Below are 26,704 nucleotides of genomic sequence, written 5' to 3' on the forward strand. Positions count from 1 at the left end.
TCAGATCGCATCAACTAGGTTGCTGCCGAACGGCGCACACCTATCTGCATTTAGATTGTAATATCCACCAATTATCTGTGCAGCTCCCCAAATTCCATTGGGTGAAGGAAGTTTTTGATAACCAAACAGCTAATCACCGATTTTTGCGATACAGGAGGAAACCGGAGATCCCGGAGAAAACCTGTGAGAGCGAGCATGGAATAGGGATAAACCAAGTGCACATGAGAACTTGGGCCGCGTGGGGCTTGAACCCGGGACCTCAGTGGTGCAAGGCGAGGAATTACACGCTGCGCCAACTCGCCCTCCCATGAGCAAACAGGATGCATATTTTGATGAAATGGACAATTTTTGTACAGCTTGTCACTATCTGTAATACTGGTGTATTCAACAGTAAAACCCTCTGTGATCTTCAAATCTCATTGATTTACTTATAGTAGGGATGCCCACTGTCCATACAGTTTCCACTAGAACGATTTTTCATTTACTGTGTGCGTGCACTCACACACGTATTGTCTATGGAGAAACTGATCGATACAAGAAATCCCAGGCCTGTTAAATGGCGTACATACTTGTTTTTGATCCAAATGTAGGCCTATATCAGGGTGTTTCAAGAAATTCCTGATTCCACGGAAAACATTAACCAAACTTTTTCCTGATTGGTCAGTAAATAGAGAGGACCTTCCTCCATGCAGAGATCAACTTTTTTAATGAAAAATTTAATGAGATGAGAACTACAACAGGTTGAAGTGACACCATTCCGCGCATCAGGTGTTCAAACGCAATTATTTCCGAATTTGGAGTGAATCAGACAAGCAAACTTACATAGTCATAAAATGTAACTATTTTTGAAGACAAAATGTACAGGATGTTAAGAAATTTAAGAATGTTTAGGCCTACCGCGGCCCATCTCAAATCATGCACTTCTCACTACCATGTCCATTTCATATGCTATCCATCATGGCTTCCATGCACACACAGTGTATTGCTCAATGTATTAAAGATAACCTTTGAGTTGGAGCAAATTTCTCAAAATTGGTAGTGATTAATATTACCAAACTTATGCCATGATGAAATATAATAATTTTTGAAGATTAAATGTGCTGACCGTAAAAGATTGAACAATGTTTAAGACTACCGCCATTCATTTGAAATAATGCATTTATTGTTCATCTCCTCTATGGAGATATTTTCCATGGCGACCATCTATGATCATGCTTATGGTTTCACCAAACAAACCATGGGTTTTGAGGTCTTATATTTTTTGTTGTATGTCAACAAAATCGATTAAATTTTCAGGATGATCTTATTTTCATGTTGTTATAAGCAAATGTAATGTTCCAGATAACGCTAGTTAATAAATACATTAAGAAAAAGTACCTTAAAATTGCACTTTCTGTTAGTAATCCTTTTGGACTTTTAACTTTTAACATGTTCTAGCAGCCCTATATAAAACCGTAACACTCAAAAGGCCATATCTCTGGAATGAAACGTCCGATTAAGATTATTTAAACGCCAAAATGATTATTTCATCAATTCCCAGCCAATAAGTTAGGTCTGAATCAATTTAAAAGTACTTCAATTTTTAGTGGACATGCCTACTTATAGGCCTTAAAACCTCTTTCAAATTTCTCTCTTTTAAAGCTTTAATGTTAGCATTTTTATCAGCAACAGACCAATTATATAGATAGCCTGACTTCGCTGGATTGCCTTTTTTCACAAAAATATCTTGAATGTACTAAAGATCGATCCTTATTGGTAAATTGTTATCACAAAGGGCCACTATGTTCATTTGAAACTGGAGCATACAAACTCTATCCAAATTATTGGTACCCATATCATTTTCAAAATTAAAAATTGAATGTACTTGAAAAGCCCAAAATTTGTAGCTTATGTAAATGAAGAGTCATTAAACTACAGATTCTTCTTATTTTAAATGGATAAAATATTGTATTTGGAACTCTCATCCTTCAAATTAAACACTGGAAACTGATCAATACCAACGTCACAGTCCACTCTTGCTGATGCAGGGCTGTCAACTCTCATGCATTCAGCACACTTTGAGGCATTTTTTCATGCTCTCACACCAAGGTAGTAAATCTCATGCAGGGCTGCCAATTCACATGCATTTGCACACCAAAGTAGTAAAATCTCATACATCCATCAAAATTTTGTCCCCACCTATCCCCCCACACTTTTTAGATTCTCAAGCGCCATGGCAAAAAAATATTGAATAAATTTTTGCCGGCAAACATATTTCCGCCCCAATATGCCTCTCAACAATATCTCATGCCATGCAATTCCGAAAAGTTGACAGCCCTGCTGATAAAAGATGAAGAGTCATCTGAAAATACCAACACAGACACTATGGACCATAATGGCCTCATCCTTATGGTATGGTTCAATAACCTCAATTAAACAATCATAGTGCAAAATTTGACCTCAAGTTTTGACCTCGAGTTTTTATACTCAAATTTTCAAAGGTCATTCAATGAATGTACAAATGTATTGGGGTTAAAGAACTGTGCCACTGATAGATGAGCATGTTGTGGATCCCAGTGATTGTGATACAGGTTGTACAATCCCTAAAGCTTTTTTAAATTTAATGAATACAAAATAAACAAGATATTTATATATCTTACAGCATCATCTAATTCTTCAGCCTCTACATTGGTCCTGTCATCGTCATCAAACACCATCGTTTCTCTCTCATGATCATCACGAGCTCTTGCATCCATCGGTACTTCATAAGCGGGATCATACTGTGTAGGTGATACAGGAGCTGAGTGGCGATTGTGTTTTTTCGGTGGCACTGGTGCGGGATAGGCGGGCATACTCTCGTCTAGAATTTTCATGGAAGCTGTACCGTGGGCAATACCATCTGTATCGGGATAGAGAAAATTTTGTCCTATTAAATTAATAAAGGTTTTGGATACTTGTATAAATTTACGACATACATGTAGTAGAGTAATTCCATCATTACAGTGTCATTCTGTGATGTGCACTCCCAAATTAATCAAATATTTAGATTTTGGACATTTTGACATACATATACTTATTTACTAATTTGTACAGCAATCCTGAAAGCAATCAAACAAAGCAATAATTTAATTTGACATTCAAACATGAAGTTAAATAACAAATGTGTTTTTAGAAAAATGCTATAGTCCGTATGCCTTCCTCGATGCAGTAAAGTAAAATCAATTTTTGCGCTTTTCTCAAAAACTGCTTGTTTTTGCACAAATATGTTATGCTGATTGGATTCCTTGCATCATTTCCTTTTTCAAAATGTATACTTTCATATACCATATTTGTTCCAATAAGCGCCCATGCCCCAATAAGCGCCCACCAAGGGTATTTTCAATTTGCTAAAGAGTACCATTAATGTTGAAGTGATGGATAGACGTCGATACAGTGAAATAGCTGGGGGATTAGAAGTCCTGTGTAAACTTGCAATACATTTTCTGCATCAGAAAAGCTACTAGAACGTCTCAGGACCCTTTTATAACATACATAGATTCGTCTCTAATAAACGCCTGTTAGGAAAAAATTAGTAACCCATGTAAACAATAAGCACCCACCCAAAATGACTTTAAGCGCCCTGGGCGATTATTGGAATGAATATGGTACATTACGTCTAGAGATACAATAAAAACTCCCTAAAAATAAAAATTACTGCCTCGAGGAAGGCTTATGTAGTATGGTATGGCTTTACTATTTCTTATTCATGTTGACCACAAATGTAGTTATTATTCACTCATTTCTACAATTTAAGTCCCCTAAAAATACTAAAATGTTGTAAAATAAAAAAAATTAGACCAATTTTGGTGCATATTTTGAAATATAATCTTTTTTTTTCAAAATCAAGAAAGTAGGGACTAGATTTTTTGACTCTAGATCAATAAAATTTAATTATATGTAGGTTTTTGTCTTGTTACTTCTAAAAATATGGTGAAAAAAGTGAAAATATTTACTTCCAAACAGTATCCTGCATGCATTCCTGACATTACAACTACTTACTCATGTCCACATCAACACTCTGTGATCGTGGAGAGTTGGGTGTGTCTGGTAACTCTGGTCTCTCACTCTGTGAAATCCTCCTTGCTAAAGCTGCATCTTTCTCTTGCTGCTTCAGCCGTAAGATGGCTGCTTTGCGCTCCTCATGAGCCTGAAGTCTTTTGGCTATATCCTGAAATGGACAAGTTGTATAATAACATTGCATTAAAGGGACATTCAGGTATTTGTAGCTATACAGCTCTTAACTTTTTAGTTGTCTTCTTTTTTTGTTCATGTTTTGCATTTGTTACCTTAAAGAGGAAGCCCACCAGACCAGTTCTTCTGGGGTCAACCAAACCTGCCTGGTTATCAAATTAATCAGTGACAAGATTATCTCTGAATTTGACAGGTGCTAATTGAAGCAGGTTTGGTTCACCCCAGAAGAACTGCTCTGGCGAGGCTTCCTCTTTAATAATAATTAACCCTTGATATTAGAATCCTGCAAAGGATGTTTTCCTAATCCTAATAACAAATGTTAAAACTTGTTCAACTTCCTATCAGTTGTGAAATAGTGAATCCACTCACTGAAGTCAGCTCTAATCAAGGCAGTGTTATTTACAAACCATACTTGATATGAATGTGAGCTGATAGTACGACAATTCAAAAACTCTTGTACAACTCATCAATACTCACATTGCTGATGATAGGTTAATTTGTTGCATTGCTTTCTATTTTTGTATAATTTGATTGTGCTTGATTTCAATAAGGCAACAAGATGTTGTTTTTCCAATAATTGTTGCACTTTCCAAGAGATGTTTATGTGCAATCAAACATAACAATTTGAAGATGCTGTTTCATAGGAAAACTGATTACGATGCAATGAGTCAGTTGTAAGGCAGTGTGACAACTAATTTTCACAGAAAAATCTCTGCCTGTCACTTTAATGTTGTGTAACTAAGTAATAGAATGCATACAAGCCTGGAGCAATATGTCTGAGTGCTGATAATGATAACTATAACTGAGCACTTAAGTCCATCCATCACCCTTATGGTGTGAATTATAGGGGTATAAGCTGGTAAATATATTGTACAACTGAAATGGGGCTTCACTTTGAACTAGGAGCTAACCATAGCATTGAAATGAAAAATGTTACTTTGTGACGAATTAATAAAATAATAATTATAATTACCAAAATATAACATGTAGAAGCTAGTGACGTTGCAACAAGCCTTTTCTCAATGTATGCACAATACATATTCATGATCACAAAAGATTCATATCTTCTGATCGAACTTTATTCTTAGTTAGCCTCTGTTGAACCGACATGTGACCCCCTAGTAATATTGTCCACATATCGTATTTAAGTCAAATAAACGCCCCGGGCGTTACAGTTTCCCAAGGGCGTTTATTCAAGGTCAATTTTAGAACGATAATTCCTGTTAAAATCATAGGTAAACTTAAAACTCTCGCTAAAATGACGAACTATGAACTAGAAACACTGACTTCTGGTTTACTTTCGGGTTTCCAATCGAGATTTTCGCCAAAAAGTGACACTATTATCGACCATGTGGGCAACTTGGTAAGCTTACTACACAAGATAGCATGGAAATATCAGCATTTTTGAAACATCTTGGTTGAAAAAAGTGGTGGGGCGTTTATTTGAGGGGGGGGGCGACTATTTGACGAAATACGGTACAATAACTCTAAAGCAGTATTCAGACTTTTTATGGTACGTAAAATATTGTATGTAACATATATACGTTATTTAATCAATTGCCATTCTATTTCCAGTAATGTTTAAGTTCTAACGAATGTTTGATGACGAAAAATCGATAATATATTTCTGCTAGATATTATATGTAACATATTATCGATTTTTCGCCATCAAACATTCGTAAGAACTTAAACATTACTGGAAATAGAATGGCAATAGATTAAATAACGTATATATGTTACATACAATATTGTACGTCTAATATACTCGGAGTCTGTGGAGCGCTTTAAGGGGTAGTTTTATATAATTTCTTATCCTGTCTTATTTTACAGGCCAAAACTTCAACAGATAATAAAAGCAATTTAGTGCAGGAAGTGGGTAGCCTTGTGTACATTTTCCTCTAACAAGCATGAGACTGCACTTTCATAAAAAAAAACTGACAAAAGCAGAAAATGTGTGTGAAATTGGGCAAAAAGTACCAAAAACAGGCTGAAATCAAATAAAGTTGTGTAAATTTTGACTAAAAAAAACTGAATTCAGTTTTAGAATTGAAAATTCTCATGCCTGCTCTAAAGGGAAGAAATATGATATTATACCATTTTAATCAATGCAACTTTTGCTTCATTTCATTTCTTCGCCTTTCCACATACCTCCTTTTCCAATTCTTTGTCTTTTATTGTAAATTTAGAATTTCTGTACTCTTCTTTCTTTCGCTTCCTCATATGCCTTTGCTTTCTCACTTTCGGTTTTCTTTAGTCTGTAGTCTTTGCTTCTTTCTTCAAACTTTATATTTACTTGTTTTTCTTGTTCCTGCTACTTCTTTTGTTTCTCTCTTTTTCTGTTGTGGTTTTATATCTTTATTTGCTAGGTTTTTTTTCTGCTCTTTTCACCGGAACCTTTTCCCTTGCTTTGCTACCCATAAAGCAAAATAGTGTGAAAATTGTGCACCAAATTTTCCTAAATTTTCCAATTGCGAAAATTTATGTGTGTCGTGAAAATTAATCTTTAATGAAAATTGGCACATACAGTAATGATTCATATCATGAGATACTTCTTAGTATTATATAAATGGAAACCAATCAAGAGTTTGAAAATATATTATTTCACTTCAGAATTGGTAAAAATTATTTTATTTTATGCGCTAATCTGCCCACCTCTTAACAGGCATGATCATGATGAATGAGATATCTGTTAATATGATGCATCACAAATATGTTAGCTATTTTTTGTGTGAAAATGATGCATGTACAATTTATGTAAAAACAATGGGAATGTATCTAAAAACCAACAAATCAATTCAAACGATAAATTTCAGATAAGATATCAAATTATGATACCCACGTGAGTTAATACAATGTTAGTCTCCAGGGTACAGGGTTACCTTAAAGGCCCATTCAGTGATTTGCTCATCCTGATGATCGTAAAAATCATCAAAATTGAGATTTTGGTACCTTTGTCATTTTCATAGATGTGCTAACATAGCCTGTGAGTGGTTCAGCCAAAAGCTGTGTATTTAAGACAAAATAAGACATTTTACACGAATCTGTAATTTAGATACTGACAGTATCTAAATTAGCTACATGTATTTGAATGGGGCTTCAACTTCGTTAATACTGCTGTTTTATTTGGTTTTTTTGCCAAATTTGTCATTTTAAAAATACCAAATGACAATTTGAATGACTTATCCTTCACTTTTGAGCAATTTATAAACAATTTAAATATTTTGACACTTGCGCTGGGATCACTGAATGGGTCTTTAATAGTTGAATATATTTATACGTATATACACAGAGAATGGGTGTTGATGGATATGTGGATTCATTAGGAATTCCAGTTTTAATTATGGTAATTATGTACAGTGGCATGGTTATGGAAATTGATGTGATAGTTTAGTACCTTAAGTGGAAATTCAATGTAGCGTACTATCAGCGTTTTCGGTTTCATTATTAAACACTTTATTGCATGTGTATGATGTTATGCTTGAATGATGATGTGATATAGCAAATTCCTTATATTGCATAATGATTACAATCAAGTGCACAATTCCCTGGGACATTTGTTCATATTTTGCACACAGGGCTAAATAAAACTGTCCATGTGAAGTCCATCATATAATATTTTATTTGTATGATTCTAATTTTGAATCCCCACCCAACCAATCAATTTTGGAGCAAATATGTAGACCATTTCAAAATTATTTGGTATAAAACAATATTGAACAAGGGGGAGTGGGCAGAGTCATTGAGCTGCATGTGTAAGTGTCCCAGCAATTTTGCACTAGATTGAAGTTTTAGTCAAATGCAGTGGCGTAGATTTCTTTTTGACATTGGGGGGGATGGGGTTGGAAAAAAACAGAATAAGTTTATGGTACAAATGCCTAGCGCGCAGCGTGCAAAAAATGTTGCTATTTTGAAGCTGAACTTATGAAATATTATGCAAAAGTGGAAAAAATTTGCGTGTAGCGCGTAAAAATGTGGGCTTTGGTGGCTAAAATGGCCAAATATGAGGTTAATTTGGTCAGAAACCCACAAACAGGCGTCAACATTGGGGGGATAATAAATAAAAATAAAATAAATTTCGGATTTATATAGCGCCTTTTTCCAGCTAGATCTTGAAGGATTCAAAGCACTGTAATTTCGCTGCCATGGTGAATCATCACAATCAGATCGTATCATCTAGACAGTTGCAGCCGAACCTCAGGCGCAGACCTATCCGCACTTAGATTGTAACATCCAACAATTATCTGTGCAGCTCCCCAAATTCCATTGAGTGAAGGAAGTTTTTGATAACCAAACAACTAATCACCGATTTTTTTGAAAGCAGGAGGAAACCAAAGATCCCGGAGAAAACCTGCGAGAGCGAGCATGGAATCGGGATAAACCAAGTGCACATGAGTCCTTGGGCCGTGCGGTGCTTGAACCCGGGACCTCAGTGGTGCAAAGCGAGGAACTACCGCTTGCGCTAACTCGCCCTCCCAAATGATTGTATGGACCATCCCCCTTGCCGCAAGGGTCAAATGAAAGACATAATTTTCTTTCCAAAAGAAAATGTAGAGGACAAGGGGGAACCACCAAACATCAAAAGCCTCCCTGTCAGTTTGCCTGGTTCTCAAATTCATATCGGCTCCATTTCACATTGTATGATCTGTATAGGCGGAAATCAAAGAATGGGTCCTGTCAGCCAAACTACACTAGTAATGTATCCAGTGAATTATTGTCATGTGCCTGGCCAAGTAACTTTCCTATGACCCATATTGCAAAAGTCTTGAAACAGGCAGTGAAATAAGTATGTCATCGTTTAAAATAATATTCATGTTATGGTTGGATATGTAATCATGATCTAACTAATGACAAATAACCATGAAATAACGTGTCCCACAAGACAACATTTTCTTTACAAAACAATACCTGCAATTAAATATCAGGGAAATGTAAAACTACAACTTTTGTTTAATTTATTAAAAGATGTAATATGTATTATATGTTCAGTAACAATTGCACATACACATTTTTTTTAACAAATGATTTTTTTCACCATAAAAAGAACAAAATACCCAACACTTTTTAGGGGGCATACCCCCGTAGCCTATTCCCCGATCCCACACGTTAACTAAAAAGATTGTGCCCAGAGCATGCACTCTAATTCATGAATTGGATAGTAAAATTATCCGGCACTCCACTTGGGCTAGCTAAAATTCTACACACACCAATTTAAAACTTGTCTTCTATAATAGTCACAGTATAAATTTGAAAAATATATTTAATTGACTTTTCTATTTCAATGCATAGGCTTATTTATTGATGTCAACATTTCATGAAAACAACTCTGCTCTCCGAAACTTTGGAAACTTTTCGCTTCAAATTTATTATACCTGTGCATATTAGTCACAACTGTCATTCATTTGAAAGGTCACCAACACCGTCCTTGCTATCAAAAAATTTTGAAGTGGTAATAATATGCAAAAAGATCTTAACTACCTTCACACACACTTCATAATGCAGGTATGAGAATGGCTTTTTTGGAAACTGCCTGAAAAAGCGTGTGAATTCTGCTTTAAAAGACCCAAAACAGACTAAGAAAAAATGCGTACATTTGGACAACAAACAAAAGCAAAAGCAAGAAAATTCTCATGTCTAATAATGAATTATATTTTACAGAAATAACTAAACTCTAGACTGGCAAGTGTTTGCATATAAACCATGACCTGGCAAATAAAACTAAATAATATTTAAAGAAAAAATATAATAAACTAATCTTCTCATATTCCCAGCATATATCAAAAACAAACAAGGTCAAAAACTTGTACAATGTTATCATGATGGTATTCATGGTAACTGTTAAAAACAGTGGTTCTCAGCAATAACAATTAAAAAACATTACATTTGTTTTCAAAATACATGTACAATTAATAACCAAACTATAAACCCAATACCCAATGACCTATGACTGCAAATTTGTCAGAAACTTGCATACAAAGACTGTGAAAAGGCTATTCAGTGAACGTCAAATAAACAATGACCAACTAGCGATGTGTGAAATATAGATGTATTTTACAGCAATGATAAATAACAACAAATCACAATGGTGAACTTGTGGCTTGTTTTGTGTAGCAGTCTGAAATGTGAACTTACAGATTGGGTTCTGAAATGTGACCTTTGACCTACTGCTGACCGCTGATAAATATCAATAAAGGAATGGGAAATTCAATTGATTTGTGATATTTATATTAGTGTTCAAAGCTGAATGTAATAATTTAGTGTTTTTCAAACTTAATAAACAGTCATGCAACACAACAGTAACTTGAGAGTTGCTACAAAATATTGGTGTGAAGAAAGATCTCTATGGGAACTCTAGTAATGTGGGGGATGATGATGTTCTTCATGGTTTATTTATTAATTAATTTATTTCTTATTTAACCTGGGGTGACCAATCAATGCACTGGCAATGTTCTCTCTTGGTTCCCCTGGAAATGACCTACATGTATGGCCAAAATATTCAGTTTTTGTGAAAGCCCAGAGAACTGGAAAGATATTTCAAATTAAATTTTCTGTTAACCATCAACATGAATATTATCAGAATTACTCGGGTATAAGCCCACCCCCTAGATGGCAGATTTCACTTCAAAAATGGGGTGGGCTTATAACCGGGAAGGGCTAGTGCTAGAATTTTAAAATAAGAACAATTATCCCTCATCTGTATATGCCCAATGTACCAGTAATTTCTATCTTTTATGTCAATTTCTTAAAATTGTAAGTGTGGAATGTTAATTATCAACTGATATGTTTTTAATTTGTTCTTAAATATGAGAGCAAAGCATTGACTTGGCCAAAATTTAGTACTGGGCTTATACCTGAGTGCACCCTTGTTCCCAGAATGTTTTGAAAAATAGGGGGTGGGCTTATAGCCGAAGGTGGGCTTATACCCGGGTGGTTACGGTAATAAATTTGGTTCTAATTTGAAATGTGGATTAACAAGAACCCCGGACAAGAACATAATGAGCTGTTCCAGTTGAAATCCATACGCCCCTATGAAAGACATGACCTTAATCATGAAAGAGTGACCCCTTTTGAAAATCACACATGTCTTCTATATGGATTTCAACTGGAATATCCCAACATAAATGGTGACCAGTGATCCGCAACAAATTCAACAATGAACATCATAAAAATCGGGTAATTAAATAAAGTGATGCATGTGCTATATCAGGATGACAGCAACAATAATAATTAGGCTATATATCTTGATGTGTGGGATTGTGATGATATTGTGCATGTGGATTATGACCTTGGACCTACATGTACATCTATAATATAAAATGACCAATAATTAAGGTTGATTAGTGATGTGTGATTATTGGGATGACAGCAACAGTGATCATGTTATGTCATACATGTGTGACAGACTATGACTGGGATGCTGACCTTTGACCGATATTAATTGACCATATTTGTGGTTACAAGGATGACAGCAACAATAATATAACTCAAGGGTCATGAGATCAGGTTATATCATACATTTGTGTACAGGCCATAGAAGCTGACCTTTGACCTCAAACTGACCAATAAAGAAAAAAGTTGATTAGTGATATGTACGGTTACCATGATGACAACAACCATAATATACCTCAGTGGTCATGTGGCCATGTTATGTCATACATTTTATGAACAGACGGTGCCTTAGAAGCTGACCTTTGCCTTTGACCTATAATTGTCCATACAAACTGACTAATACAGAAGAAATGTGATTAGTGATGTGTGGTACTGGTTACTAGGATGACAGCAACAATAACATACCTTAGTGGTCAGGTCATGTCATGTCAATGATGTCATACATTTAGTGAATGGACTATGCCTTGGATCTGACATTTGACTTATCAGTGGAATTGAGATAATTAGTGAAATGTAACATAATAAGGATGACAGCATCATCAGGATGGTGAAACAGCGCCAACTTTCCAGGGTTGCCAATGACCATATTTTCATCACATCTGGGCTACTCAAAATGGTCCTGCTAACATAACATTGATTCTGAAATAATTTGGATAGCTACAAGGAGTGAGATGCTTACAGTTCCTGATAGATTATGTTAACACAATAAAATTATACATCGATGGCTAAGAACCACAAAGACGTAACTCCAAGGAGGGCCCAAAACCACAAAGATGTATCTCCAATGTCACTACAGTGGATTTACTTCTTTGTGCTAATGTCATTACATTGGAGTAATATCTTTGTGGTTCTGAGCCCTTGACATATTAAATTGGAAAACTTATGATTACAGTGTCCGGCAGAGATAAACATGTAAGGTTGCATCTGATATCATCTGTCACTTACAAAAGAAATTTAACATGCTAAGATTGGAGAGGCAGGGGGTCGGGGGGCAGGGGAATGTGTCCCCACCTTTCGCAAAATGGTCCATTTTTGTTCTTTTCAGCCACATTTTGACCATTCAGGCTGATTGTCCCCCCACATTTCAAACCAGATTGGCACTAATGGCCATGCTCCACAAGGACGATGTCAGATGCAACAATCAGAGTTTACCTATACCAGCGACTTTATATCACATGTATCCCCAACAGGTTGATGAGATATCAGTACATGAAGGAAACCATCAGGAACTGTAAAACATGTGCCCCTATTGTAAACATCTATATAGAAATGAAAACCTTTCGCCAGTGCCGAGAAACATGACATAGATCAATGTGTAGGTCTGCATTGATAAAGTACTAAGAACAAAAATCATAGCTCTCAATATTCTATACGCCAAGTTGGTGAATTCACTCCATGGGTTTCAACAAGATGACCAGTTTGTCAACTTTCCCAAAATGCCCCAAGCAAAACACTTTTTTTGGCATTGTTGCTGTTGATGAAATATGAGACTTACAAAGGCAATAACATGAATCCTGGCCTAATCCAATAAAATATGTTATTTATTCCGTATTCGGTCACATGATAAAGATTAAGTGAACAGGCAAGGATCCAGGTTACTGCCTTACAAAATGACAACCCTGCTTGTGTTATAGTAGTGGTTTAATGTGCTGAATATCACATGAACTATGACCTTGAATATGACCTTTGACCTTACCTGATCATATTCTTCCAATCTAGTCTTATGCCTTTGGTTTCTAAGGGATGCTCTTTTGACCTCCTCTCCGTGTAATCTCTTAGCTATATCCTGATTTAGATGCATTATTAAAGGTTGAGCATCAGTGAATATTATATTCAATAACAGTTGTTTTGATTTGAAATGCTGAGAGTGAACATCATTTGTAAATGATTACTGGTTACTTACAAGATTGATAGGCTGATTGATAGCCAACCATTTATCAACAACTCATACATGTATGTATAATGTCTTTAATTGTTGGTGCTCCTCTATGAAACGAGTGGAGCCTTCACTCAATAGGGGAGGTGAGCAGGGTCAGAATTTCGGCGAGAATCCGCGAATCGATTCTCGCAAAGATTCTCGTAAACAGATTTGAGTGAATCAAAGTTGATTCTCACAAACTTTTGTAGATTACACAGAAGTTGATTTGCAAGAATCAAATGATTCCCGCAAATTTATTCTTCAAGAATCAAGATTGGTTCTCGCACTGTGAAACAAAATTCTGACCCTGGTGAGCTGACAAAAGGTCCATCTGCCCGTAGGTTGGGGTTTTTGTTATTGCCCTGCCCAAATTATAATTTTTGGTTTTGACATCAAGCCTTTTCATCTTCTAAACCTTAGTAGCTAAGACCACGCTAACTCAGAGGGGAGGGGGCAATTTCAAAACATCTTCAATTTATTCATTCCACATCAAGGAAAGATTGCTTCAAATTATCTTTCCTACTGAGTAATTTTGTAGATTGGAGTTGCCTTCCTGTGAGTACATGGGAGGCTACATCAATTGACAGTTTCAAATATGCAGCTGCCAGCTTTTTTGAGGGGCCACCATTAGACTTTGCCCGCTACCCACATGCACCTACAACTTTATACATCCCAATGAGGAGATTGTTGCAGTATAAAGCAAAAGCAGAACATTAGCAGAGGAAGCATGCACAAGGTAGCATTTACCTCATCGTTCTCTTCAACCAAAGCTTGTTGCTGCTGTCTCATAAGAGCCGCTTTCTTTTTTTCATGTTCTTGAAGTCGTCTGGCAATATCCTGGAATATTTAAGACATCATATCAACATAGGAATGCAAGAGTGTCATAAGGGCTCATATTGAAATACCCTTACACAGGAAGGTGTGCGCCATCCTGCAGCTTTCCTGTGCTAGCCTTCTTTTGTTAAAATCCTGGGCAAGGTGTATCACTGATGCATATAATCCATCCGTTTTATGACCGAGCTTTCCTGAGGCGCGTGCTTAGCGAGGGGAATCCTGCCTTCTTTCTGTGTGAAAACGTGGTAGGGTATTTCAATATGAGCCCTAAGTACTTATACTAAGGAATCGGATAGCAACAACATTAGAGCACATCAGAAATATCGAATTGCATTCTGAATACGAGGAATGTCCTTCTGATATCAAATAATTTTGATTATTTTTTTTTTATTTGCAATATAATACAAATTTTATGGCAAATTATTAAAAATTGCCATTTTTTATATTTAACAATAACAGTCCTCAAGTAAACTTTATAAATCTAATGATATACAAAAAGTGTATGTAGTTGGAATAAAAAGCTGTCCATCATTTGAAAATGTTGACCTTTCGTATTGAAGATTCACATTTTTTTCCCAAAAGACACACATTTCTCAGGTCTTTTTGGAAAAAAATACCTATCAAATTTCACAAAATCAAAATTATTTGGGTGTTTTTGGACAAAAATATGTATCAAATTTCATAAAATCAAAATTATTTGATATCAAAAGGATATTCCTTGTTTTCATAATGCAATTCGATATGTCTGATAAGCTCTCAATGTCCCACAAAAAATACTGCAAACGTTGCTATCTTATCCCTTAAGCTTACAACATTCTTGCATTCTCAGGATGATATGAACTCATTTAGTACATGAGATGCCTTTTGTTTCCCAAAACAACAACAGGAAAGATTAACACAAAACTATTGTACTTATTTACATTAATTTGAGACCTGTTCTCATGCAATGAGTGGAGAGTCCTAGGGAAGAAAAGGACATATGTGACCCATCACATCAAAACCGACCACTTTGTAGCTGGCTTCATTGGCAGATAACAATGAAAGAAGATGAGAAAATATGAAGAAAATAAAAAGAAATTTGAGATCATTTTGCCTCATAAAACATTTTTACTGTATCTGACTTCAACAAGTGAGGTGTCAATTTAAAGCTAAAAAAACAGTAGTTTATCCTAGTGTTTAAATCTTCATTTTCATTTGTGCTGCGAAGTGGTCGGTTTTGATGTGATGGGTCACATATGGTTCATTGAACATACCAGAAAATAATAGAAAACAAAAGATTTCTTTTTTAAAATATTGAGGGGGGGGGGGGGGGTTCAATCCTAGCCATAGGTTTACAGCTTTCCTCCGATTATGTGAGAACAGGTCTCATTTATTACAAAATAATCATTTTTGTATAATTTTGTCAAATTGAACTTGTTCAAACACTTTCAAAAAATTACTTGATGAGAAATGACATCATTTTCATTCCATTGTTCCCACCGGAATTAGGATATTGCTGAAAATCATGCACACATGTAAAAACGACTTTATTTATTTATTTATTATTTAACCTGGGATGACCAATCAATGCACTGGCACTGTTCTCCCTTGGTTAACAAGCCGATTCACTATTACAACTACGTATGTTCACTTGTTCAGAACACCAATGTTTGTGACCGGAAAAAATCGACATGAGGAGGTATAGCTGTTTGTTCCTTTTTCTGTCTTCGGTACCCTTTATAGTATTTATCAAATGTTTGTGAAGACAGAATAAAGAGCATACAGGTTACAAAACTAGAAAACAAAGCATTGTGGTGAAAGTGGCAAAGTTCACTCCATTGAAAATGCACTACAGCCTCCTCATGTTTATCTACAATTTTATCGGCAATATTACCCACAATGCATTGTGTTCTGAAATCGTGAATGGGCTTTTTGTTGGTCTATTTAAAAAAAAACCATGGAAACACTGCATTAAGTGAACACCATGCATATTTGTTATGTTCAAGATGGAATATAGATACATGTACATACCCCGTCATCTTCCTCTACACTTCTCTGTTTGTGCATCTTACTCTTCTCTTCCTCCAGCATTTGTCGGTAGAGTTGTTTAGCTGCCTCTCGGTCCCTCTCCTCACTATTACAGATGATAAGCACATAATTCAATGTTAGTTCAGGTATTTTAAATACCATATTGTTCCTAATAATTGCCCTGCTCTAATAAACGCCCCCATTATTTTTTTTCAATGAAAAAGTGACGAAAATGCAAAAATGCCCATGCCATATCATGTGCATGATGTCAGTAAGCTAAAAACTGCATAAAAAATGAAATTATCCAAATCAGCTACTTAATTAACATATTTTACGCTGAAAATTGAATCAGGTTGAGGACTTCTGGCCCTCCTATCCCTTCCAAGTTACATAACTGCACCCCATACAGATCTCCAGATATTGGGACAAATGAAAAACCTAACCAAAATGGAACACACATGATACATATAGGAATACACCATCACAAGATCCCCCTTTATGGCCATGGCCAGGGAGATACCTACATGCAATGTACAGGGCAACCATTGAACTGCCTAGTATTAACCAATAGGGACTTACAAAGTTTTTTACAAAGTGTTTCAAGTCTATTGCTTCAAGTTGGAACTGAAAACCATCTACGGTTTTGTGCAGTGACTGCTTTTTGAGGAGAACGAGAGCAATTGCTCTCTACTGCTCTCGTTAAATCTGATATAGGAGAGTGATTTTAGCTCTCCTTAGTTGACCATTCTCTCCTTACATTCTATTGTAAATGCTCTTAACAGCTTTCCTTGATGGCTCCAGAAGAGCTTTTTAATGCTCTCCTGCAAATTCCATAAGACAGTCCCTGTTATGTGTGCATCCATGTTAGCGGTGTTTTTATTCAAACATCCTAATTTACAGCAAACACATACATACAGGCCAACAAATCGCGGGACATGGACCATGTGTATTGCTTTTGAAACAAGAATGTCTGAATCATCATTTGAATATCAACATACTGAGGACCAAAATGGCAGATTTTGTGTGTGTATAGCTGTGTATGATACACAGTATACAATATGCCTACCAATCGCAGTCGGAATATTTTAATGCACAATAGAGGATGTATCACTTAAATGTATCTGACATGCAATTGCGACCAACTGCAGACCTCCACAAACCGAGGACAGTGCTTATTTGAAGGTAGGGCCACAATTCAAATGTGAAGCCTTGTATGTATCCTCATTTGCAGGCAAACACCAATGCACCCCACACACCCCAATGACACCACAGATGTTGCTTACATTTCTCTATTCCTTTCCACAATTTCATGTTCCTCTTTGAATGCTAGCAATGCTTCTTCATCTGCTATCTCTTTGGCTGTTCTGATATCTTGTCTCACCGTCTTATTCCTTGTGATATTGCCACTGTAGTGACCAGCATCTACAAAGAGAAAAAAATATGATGGGCATGATTTAATACAACATCCATCATTGTCATCATAGCTTTTGTTCACAATTTAGACCATAGCAAATGATCCACACACAACCAGGTGGGGGGGGGGGGCTTCAGTATGGTGTTCATCATCTTGTTGTCAATGCATAATTTACTACAACCCCCATCATTGACATCATAGATTTTGTTGTCAATTTCTTATTACAACATAATCTGCCGAAAAGCATCGGGTAGGGGTGGGGGGCTTTTGGGGCTTGAGCATGGTGTTCATCTTGTTGTGAGGATTATTTGACTTTATTATGTAATAGATATAATCATTTTGCTGTTTCATTTTTTGCCAAATGTGCTTAGAGCTGGGGATTGAACCCAGTACTTGTTGCACCGGAGTCACCAACTTGAGCTTGACTTGAACTTTATTTATTTCCATAACAAATACATACAAACATACATCAAAAAGCAAACAAATTCTATGGATGAGATGGTTAGAAGGCTAGATACGGACATCCCCTAAATTAAAATCTTTGCCTAAATTCTAGTGATCTTTGACAACTTATTTTTCTACTCTCATAATACAATCAATATGGGCCTCATCCCAAAGGCATAGTTCAATAATCTCAATTAAACAATCATAGTGCAAAATTTGACCTCAAGTTGCAGAGTATGAGTTTTAGTACCCAAATTTTCAAAGGTCATTCAATGGATGTGCAAATGTATTGGGGTTAAAGACCTGCGCCTTGATAGATGAGCATGTTGTGGATCCTACTTACATTCTTCTTCTTGTAACCGATGTGCAAGAGCTCCATCTTCAAAGACACGGAATTCTGTGGCAGCTGTAATGATACAAACAAACAAAAATATACATCATTACATAATAATGAGGAAAGGAGGCAGCCTATATACTTCAATGCGAGACATATGTGAGGATCGGAAATAAATGATGCAAGTTCAAGAAATCATGATTTAAATGACTTATTAACCCTAACACAGGACACTGCTTTTTGCTATCGGAAGTTAAAGAAAGAATGAAAAAGGAGAGAAGATGAACAAAGAAGTCACTTGGTACCCCCCAGGATTCGAACCTTAGACCCCTCGCATGCCAAGCACATGATTACCAGCCGGTAGCCACACAGGTTGCGCTGGCCCGGCCAGCGATTCCCTGAGCATATAGCATCATATGGGATGCATGCATGCGCTGTGGTTACATTATGCGTGTTAGGATTAAGCTTAGGCAAACTGATATGATAAATTAGGACTCAGCGGGAATTGCACCCAAGGCCTCACAATCTCAGATCCTAAAGTCCAGGCAAAAGACATTTGAACTAAATTTCTGCACATACAATGTACATGATGTAAAGCATTTTGGGACTCATCTCGTATGTGTTCATATCAATTTAGCATCTTTGGTCCATAAGGCCTTAACAAAATTGTTTGATTGGCGTCACCCGACCGACCCTAAAAATAGGCCTGACCCCAGACTTTTTGTCTTATTTTTTTGCAAAATTTAAATAAAAAAAAGAATACGAGATTTTTATGTTACGCCAATCAAACAATTTTTTTAGGCCTAATGTGAAAATGTTAAAAAAAGAAAAAGATCAGTGTCCTCCTTGACTCTTTAACATTCAAATAACCACCCGATATCAATAAAATAGCCTAATTTTATCCATCCCAGAAAATTTGAAAATTGAAAATAGTACATGCTCTTATGCTGATAATTTAATCACTGTGCATATGTAGGTCATAATATTTATCCAATATTCATTTTTGTTTGTAAAAATGTGTTTTCCAGTTGACATACTATACTATGAGAATATCAATGCCCGATGAGCATGGCCTATCTACGGACAAACCAAGTATAGATATCACTACTAGGTCTACTAATTACCAGAGCATTATTCACCAACTCCATTCCCCCACCTAGCAACCAATTACTCAATTCAATTTGACCACAATCACGTCATAATGACATTTTCCAACTAAATTAGCTACACAGTATTAATGCTGAATGATTTCATCATGCAGAATAGTCCCAAACAAAAATGTTTGGTAGACTCATAACCGGTGCGATCTTACCTTTCCGATGTTGATTAAGATACTTCTTGCATCGATCCCGAGATGCGGAAAAAACCAATAGTCATTTTGTCCCACATAAATGAATAAATAACAAAAACCCCGATCCCCGAGTGGACTCACCCATTCGGTGACGTCACACACGATAATCATCCTTATCCGACTTGGGCAGCCCCTACCGGCCAAACTTGTAGGGGCGGCCGGGTCCGGATAATCAACATCGGAAAGGTAAGATCGCACCGGTTATGAGTCTACCAAACATTTTTTTTTTTTTAGACTCAGTACACCGGTCGATCTTACCTTTCCGATGTTGATTAAGATACTTCTTGCATCAACATCTGAAAGATCGATCTAGCAAGTAACCGACGGATGGAGGTACAAGATTGGCCAGCATCTGATAAGGATCGGGAGAGTGGGTAGCATGGTAATCGCGAGGTCAAACTATTTCCCCCCCCCTCACGGCCGGAAACAGAAAGACTACGTGAACAGACAAAACCCTGAACTGAAAGTGCAGTGGTTAAGAATAGAAACACTGGTTCTTACCATGTTGGAATTCTGATTGTCCGCAAAACACCTGATACCCAACCACCATATTATCTCCGCAGAATAGCCCTGGAGAACTTATCGCCTGGTCGTTGGTTTACGGTTTTGTAGTAAACCGTGGAAAAGGACGACGGGTTCTTCCAAGACACAGCCTGACAAATCTCTTCAATGGGGACCCCCCTATGGTAGGCCCACGAAGATGAGATAGATCTGGTTGAGTGGGCCTTGGGGCGGCGTCTTTTGCAGCCCCGAGTCCACTCAACACCTGGACCAGCCACCGTGCCAGAGTCTGTTTAGCGGCTGGACCGTGCGGTTCTGCGTGAGTGATAAATAAGCGGTCATGAGCCCCTCTTAAGGTTTGTGTTCGCCAAGGTAGTGCTGTAGCGCCTCACCGGGCACCACAACCTGTCTTCGGCTATTGACGAACCCTGCCCAATACTGGGTAGGAAGAGGGGCGAGTGTCGGAATGTACTTCGCTCATTTTTTGCAAGGAAATCCGGGCGAAGAAACAGCGTCGCTCCGTTGTTAGTAAATACGAAGGCTGACTTCGAGACTGCGTGCAACTCTGAGCAGCGCCGTCCCGAAGCCAACGCCAGAAGAAAGGCCGCTTAAGAGTGATTATTTAAGGCGCTTTTGACAGGGGCTCAAAAGGGGACCCTTAATATACTCCAAGACTGTGTTGAGGTCCCATGGAGGGACCACCTTCCTTTCGGCGGCGCTGCTTGAACATACCGTCGAGAAGAAGACTTAGGGACCCATCTGAATTGATAGTCGACCGCTTCAAATCCCCGATGAATCGAGAGAAAGGCGACTTATAGTTGGCTATCGTTGCCTGCTGAAGGCCTGACCTGAACTTTTCTGTCAGAAAATCTGCCACTAGAGGCACAGGGGCTCTAGTGGGAGATGTATTTCTCTCATCGCACCATGCGTAGTAGGGAGCCAAACGCTGACTACACGTACGGAGGGCAGCCTCTCGTCTACCCCGGCGATGAGAGAAGCAGCTTCTGATGAAAAGCCTCCCTCCGCCGCACGTTCCCTGATAAGGGCCATGCAGCTAACTGCAGGTGCTCTAGTGGTAGACTTGGTACCTCTCCTCCGGGCATCCGGCGTAGATTTGGTAACTCGGGGAGTACTCGCGGCTGTGCCGCTAGTAGATCCACCATTGGTCGAAACCACAGGTGTTTCGCCAGAACGGTGCTATCAGAATGACGCCAATCCTCCCTCCCGATCTTGGTCACCACCCTTGCGAGCAGTGAGATCGGGAAAGCGTAAGCAGTCATTCCTCCCCAGTCTCACGGACAGAGCGCCCACGGCGAATGCCTGTGGGTCTGCGACCCTCGAGCAGTACACCGGCAGCTGATGATTGCGATGAGATGCGAACAAATCTATCGAGGGGTGGTACATCACCTCGAAGATCGTCTGGGCGACCTGCGGAGCAAGGGACCATTCTGTAGGTCCCGACACCTTTCCTCGTGACAGATCGTCCGCGAGGATGTTGGTGACTCCCGCTATGTGCATCGCTCTCAACGTAATCTGCCTGGCCTTGCACCACCCTATCAGGCGTGAGTGCGTGCAGGCACAACCGTGGTGACCTGGTGCCCCTTGTCTGTTGAGGTAGGCCACCACGGTTGTGTTGTCCGCTTGGACAACGATATGAGATCCACGATCACCTTCTCGAAATGCTGGAGAGTTCTCTCCACTGCCCAAAGTTCGAGAAGGTTGATATGGAACTCCGTCTCCGTGGCCGACCATAGGCCCGAGACTGAGTCCCCGTGGATGTGGCCCCCCCAGCCCAGCTTTGACGCGTCGGTCGTCACTACGTGACGCACCGCTGGTGCAGGGAACCTGACACCTTGAGTCAAATTGGGCTGATGGGTCCACCACCAGAGTTCCTCTCGCGCGATCTCCGACATCGAACCGCGAGGGATATTGGGTGACGACTGGGCCTGTAAAAGGCTAGAAGGTGTAGTTGTATAGGCCTCATGTGAAAGCGGCAGTGGCACGAGGTCTACCATACTGGCCATAAGGCCCAAAACCTTCATCCATGCCACAGCGGAGCTCCTCTGACTCGCCAAGAGTCGGGCACACCTCGCCATGTTCGTCACCCTCTCGGTGAGGGCGCCATGATCCCTCCTTGAGGTTGATCTGGGCCCCTAAGAGTAGTGGTGTCTGCGTCGGGCCCAAATTGGATTTCTTGACGTTGATCAGAAATCCCAGGTCCCGCACCGTACGGACTACTAACTCCACGAGACACTGTGTCTCCAGTGGGGTGCGTCCGTAAATGAACCAATCGTCCAGGTAGCCAGGGGGGGCCGGCCAAGATTGGCTGAATTTTGACGTCGTCATTGGTTTTACACGTAAACACAAAAATGTCTCAAATTATTCCAAAACTGTACGTATGTTATTAAGCACTATTTTATCAGTCTAAATCCGTTGAGGTTCGCCAGTGAACCTCATTGTAAGTACTGCTTTTTGAATGTTTTGTATGAATAACGCACGGTATGTTTATGATATATACCTAAAATTTCCCCCATTGTGTATCACGGTTAGCGTGGTCTAACGGTAACGGGTCTCGCCTGCGGTGCATAGGGTCCCGAGATCGAGTCCCGCTCACTCCCGGCTACAATTTTTTTTTTTTCACATTTATTTTGAATCCAAAAATATTTATTTTTATGTGAAAATTTATACATTCATTGAGAAATATATTTTGTGCATTTTTTTTTTTCTGTAACGGGGCCAATAGAGCTAAAAACACAACTCAGCACGGGCGTCCAATGTCCAGGCAGTGTTGCCGTCATATTGTCTGTTTTGTTTACGATATTGGCTGTTGCCACAGTGAATAATGTAGTCCACCATCGTCTGCAGGTAGCAACACATGTTGACTCCCCTGCGCTTCAGGTACGCGGCCCCCGCCCTGACCAGGAGTGTAAACACTCTGGGGAGGTGGACAAGCGAATGGCAGGCATCGAAACTGGTAAGTTTGACCCTGTACCTTGAAGCGTAGAAACCTCTGATCTTGAGGTGCGATCCGAACATGCAGATATGCGTCCGAGAGATCTAGCGATGCCGCCCACATACCCTTGATGGGGCAGGCTAGCACCGAAGCGAGAGTCTCCATTCTGAACCTCTTGGGCCTGATGAACTCGCTTCAACGGCTTGAGGTTCAGAATGGGCCTCAGTCGCCGGTCTTCTTTGGAGCCAGAAAAAGTGCTCCAAAACCCTTGGTGAAAGGGGGGGTAGACCGGGACAATCGCTTGCTTCGTGAGAAGCTGAGTGACCTCTGACAGTAGTGCCCGACGCTGGGGGCCGTCTGGCGGCACTACCGTGGACCTCTGAATCGTGCAGGCGCACGAGGGGTGGCTGGTAAATTCCAGCCTGTAACCCCCACTGACCACTGACAATACCCAGGCGCCCGGTGAGATGGCATGCCATCTCTGGGCGTAATGCACAGCGGCCGCCCACAGGGGAATCCCTGTGGAAGTCCAAGGCCTGCCGGCATGGACTGTCGACCGCCGTGCCCTCAGGACCGATCTGGTTTGCCACCCTTAGAAGAACGGCTCTTCTTAGGGGGCTTGCCATACGATCCAGCACTACTCTTGCGCTTCCCAGATTTTTTGGGAGGTGCTGGAGTAGCCTCGGCTCGGGTGTAGTCTGTGGTGCGGCGTCCTGCTGAAGCCGGAGCTGGCGCTGAAGAACGCTTAGAAGACTTCTTCTTCTTGTGCTTCTTCTTCGCTTTACTGCCCTTCCCTTGGTCAGGGCAGCCTCTGACTTCTTCAGAGTGCTCTCATTGGTGGCCTTCTTTGCCCGGTCCTCCACCGTAGCGCAAAAGGGCTGGCCAAAGAGTAGCCCCTGTCCCACCGAGGCAGACTTCTTCATTGCTTCAGCAAAGTCGGAGCCGTAAGTTGACTGGAGGGACAGACAGGCATTCTCCGGCGGCGAGATGACATCCTATGGGCTAGGCCCATAGAACTCTCGTTGAGGTTAGCTGTTAGCACCGCTAACAGATTAACCTCGCGGAAGAGTTCCGACGTGGCCCCGTGGTCGTTCGCTACCTGCCTACCGAGGTGCTCGGCAAGCGTGGTAGCGACGCTAGAGACTCTGATAAGCGGCGTGCTCGCTTATCGATGAGCTTTAACTCCTCCTCCCACTGGGGGGAGAACGACCAGTGCGCCTTGGCCGCTAGCGGCAGGCGCTTGGCAACGTCTGGATCCATGTCAGGGACCCTGAGGTAGGTTTCAGTAGTCCTCCTGCGAAACACGCAGTGGAAGCGTGCAAGCACGCGGCGTCGAAGCTCCAGCGAGCCTGACAGCCCCACGAAACCTACCCTTGAGGTCCGCCGGGAATGCAAGTGCGGCGACCCTTGTGTGGACGCCAGCTAGCTGGGCATCCTACTGAAAAGATGCCCTGGTCCTCCTGAACGGACTCCTCCTGAGAGAAAGCCAGGCCCAAACCTTGGGCCACACGGCTCATCACCTCAGCGGTGTCCGCAGGCAGACCATTGCTAGCGAGTTCCTCACGGGGAAGCGGGGGAAGGATACCTGAAGCTAGCTGCACAGTCTCATCAGACTGTGAGTCGCTACTGGTTTCATCTTCCGACTCCTTTCCCTCGCCTTCAGACTCTGACTCACTCTCTGATGAGGAAGAGATCTGACGACGGGCATCTGAAGGTGGACAGGGAGGTGTCGCCACTGTGTGGCTAGCCAACTGAACACCAGCAGAAGAGGGAGTACTCCCGCTAGACCCCGAGATGCTAGCTATAGCACCCCGGGATCCGCACGCTCTCGCTGCTGTCGCCCTAGCCATAGCAGTGTGCGGCCTACCCTGAGCTGTATCAGGGTTAGCCACTCGCCGCCGGTTGGGTAACAACTGGTGGTACTGCTTGCCCAACGCTAGGCGGCACTTGCCACGGTGCTAGACCGTGGAAGAAACCACCCTGCGGCGGATACCACGGGCATACCCTGTTGGTAGCTGACCCTGAAAGGATCTGCCACCAGGGAAACCCCATGGAACGGCAGTACCAGTACCGCCTCCCCCCCCCTGTTGCCACAGAGACTGTGGTAACCAGGACGAGTACTGCGGTACCTGCGTGGTTGTAGCGTAGGTGCCCGGTAGGGCTCCCGCTGCGTACCACTGTACCCATGCCTCACAGCGTTCCCCGCTAGAGGATCAAGCCGTGTGTATGGGTACCCCGCTATACTGGCTGTCCCTTGGCTAAAAGGAGCTTGCCTAGTATCACGGGTAGCTGAGCGTGTATACCCTCGATCAGTCACCTCGCTACCTGAATAGGCAGTATCAATCAATGGAGCCATGCTCCGCTGAATAGATAGTGATCGATCATAAGAGGGTAATTGACCCATTGACTGTAATGGATCACCCACGCTCTGCTGGCTCTCGAGGACATAAGTGGGTTGTTGATCAGCCAGGCTGTTCAAACTACCTACCCTAACCTCTTGAGCCTCGCCCAAGGTCGCTGTGTGTGGCGGACCACTCACGGCAGCTATGGGCGCGTGCATAGTGGCTACCACTGAAGTCAAGCCGTAGCTCGTCTCGGTAGCTGCCACTGTTTGCACTTGGGTCGCTGTCCCGTGAGAGACTGCGAGCCCAACCCCGGTATAGCCGCTAGCCAGTCCCGGAGGACAGCCGGCAGCCATTCCAAGGCCCAGGGAATCACTCGGCGGTCCCACCATGGAACGCTGCCGTGTGACAACCCCAGTTGGTTCTGCTAAGACTACACCCGAGCGTTAGCCCGGTATCGTCTCTGCTAAACCCATGCACGCCATTCGACCCTTGCGGGAACGAAAGCGTGCTGCGTGTCGTGGATCAACCCAGGCAAGCCCGGGTTCCACTGGCACGCTGCGCGCTACAGACCGGCCGAGGCAAGTCCGCTGCACGCTGTATGCTAGATTCAACCCAGGCAAGCCCGGGTACCCTTGGCATACTGTCCGTCGCCCGGCTACTTCAAGGGTGCTAGACCCGCTCGTTCGCCAGCAATAGACGGGTGTCCACCTGCAAGAAACTCGCTAGAGATCTCACTGGTAGACTGGTACTCGCCTGTTAGGGCAAGTACCGCCCTGCTGCCTGCTACTAGCTTAGACGTTAAGTCAGTGCTTTCGCTGGCTGCTAGGCCTTCGGGCTCGCTAGCAGTCCCCGGAGGGTCCGCCTGCTTGCCCGGGACCGGAGCCCCAGAGGTTACCTTAGCTTGGCCCTTGCCGTCCGCGCTAGTACCTACCATATCAATCTTACCTGTAGGCTTCTGTTTCTTAGTCTCGTCTTCTGTCTGTGTCGAAGACCCAAACGAGCGCTACT

The 26,704-nt window shown here is 40.9% G+C and overlaps 1 protein-coding gene across 5 annotated transcripts in view; it reads right to left on the reverse strand.

Moving 5' to 3' along the window:
• LOC140156751 (uncharacterized) overlaps positions 1-26,704 on the reverse strand; it is a 55,307-nt gene that overhangs the window by 11,843 nt on the left and 16,760 nt on the right. For 3 of the 5 annotated variants that reach the window (XM_072179711.1, XM_072179709.1, XM_072179708.1), the window contains exons 2-8: positions 18,556-18,618; positions 17,638-17,776; positions 16,358-16,460; positions 14,261-14,350; positions 13,292-13,381; positions 4,018-4,186; positions 2,640-2,878 (exon numbers count right to left, since the gene is read on the reverse strand). In XM_072179711.1, coding sequence (XP_072035812.1) covers positions 2,640-2,878; positions 4,018-4,186; positions 13,292-13,381; positions 14,261-14,350; positions 16,358-16,460; positions 17,638-17,776; positions 18,556-18,618 — 893 coding nt within the window. The remainder of the gene's footprint in view (positions 1-2,639; positions 2,879-4,017; positions 4,187-13,291; positions 13,382-14,260; positions 14,351-16,357; positions 16,461-17,637; positions 17,777-18,555; positions 18,619-26,704) is intronic. The other 2 variants (XM_072179710.1, XM_072179712.1) reach the window with 2 other exon arrangements.

This window comes from Amphiura filiformis, chromosome 7 (genome assembly GCF_039555335.1).
Source record: "Amphiura filiformis chromosome 7, Afil_fr2py, whole genome shotgun sequence".
NCBI classification, from domain to species: domain Eukaryota; kingdom Metazoa; phylum Echinodermata; class Ophiuroidea; order Amphilepidida; family Amphiuridae; genus Amphiura; species Amphiura filiformis.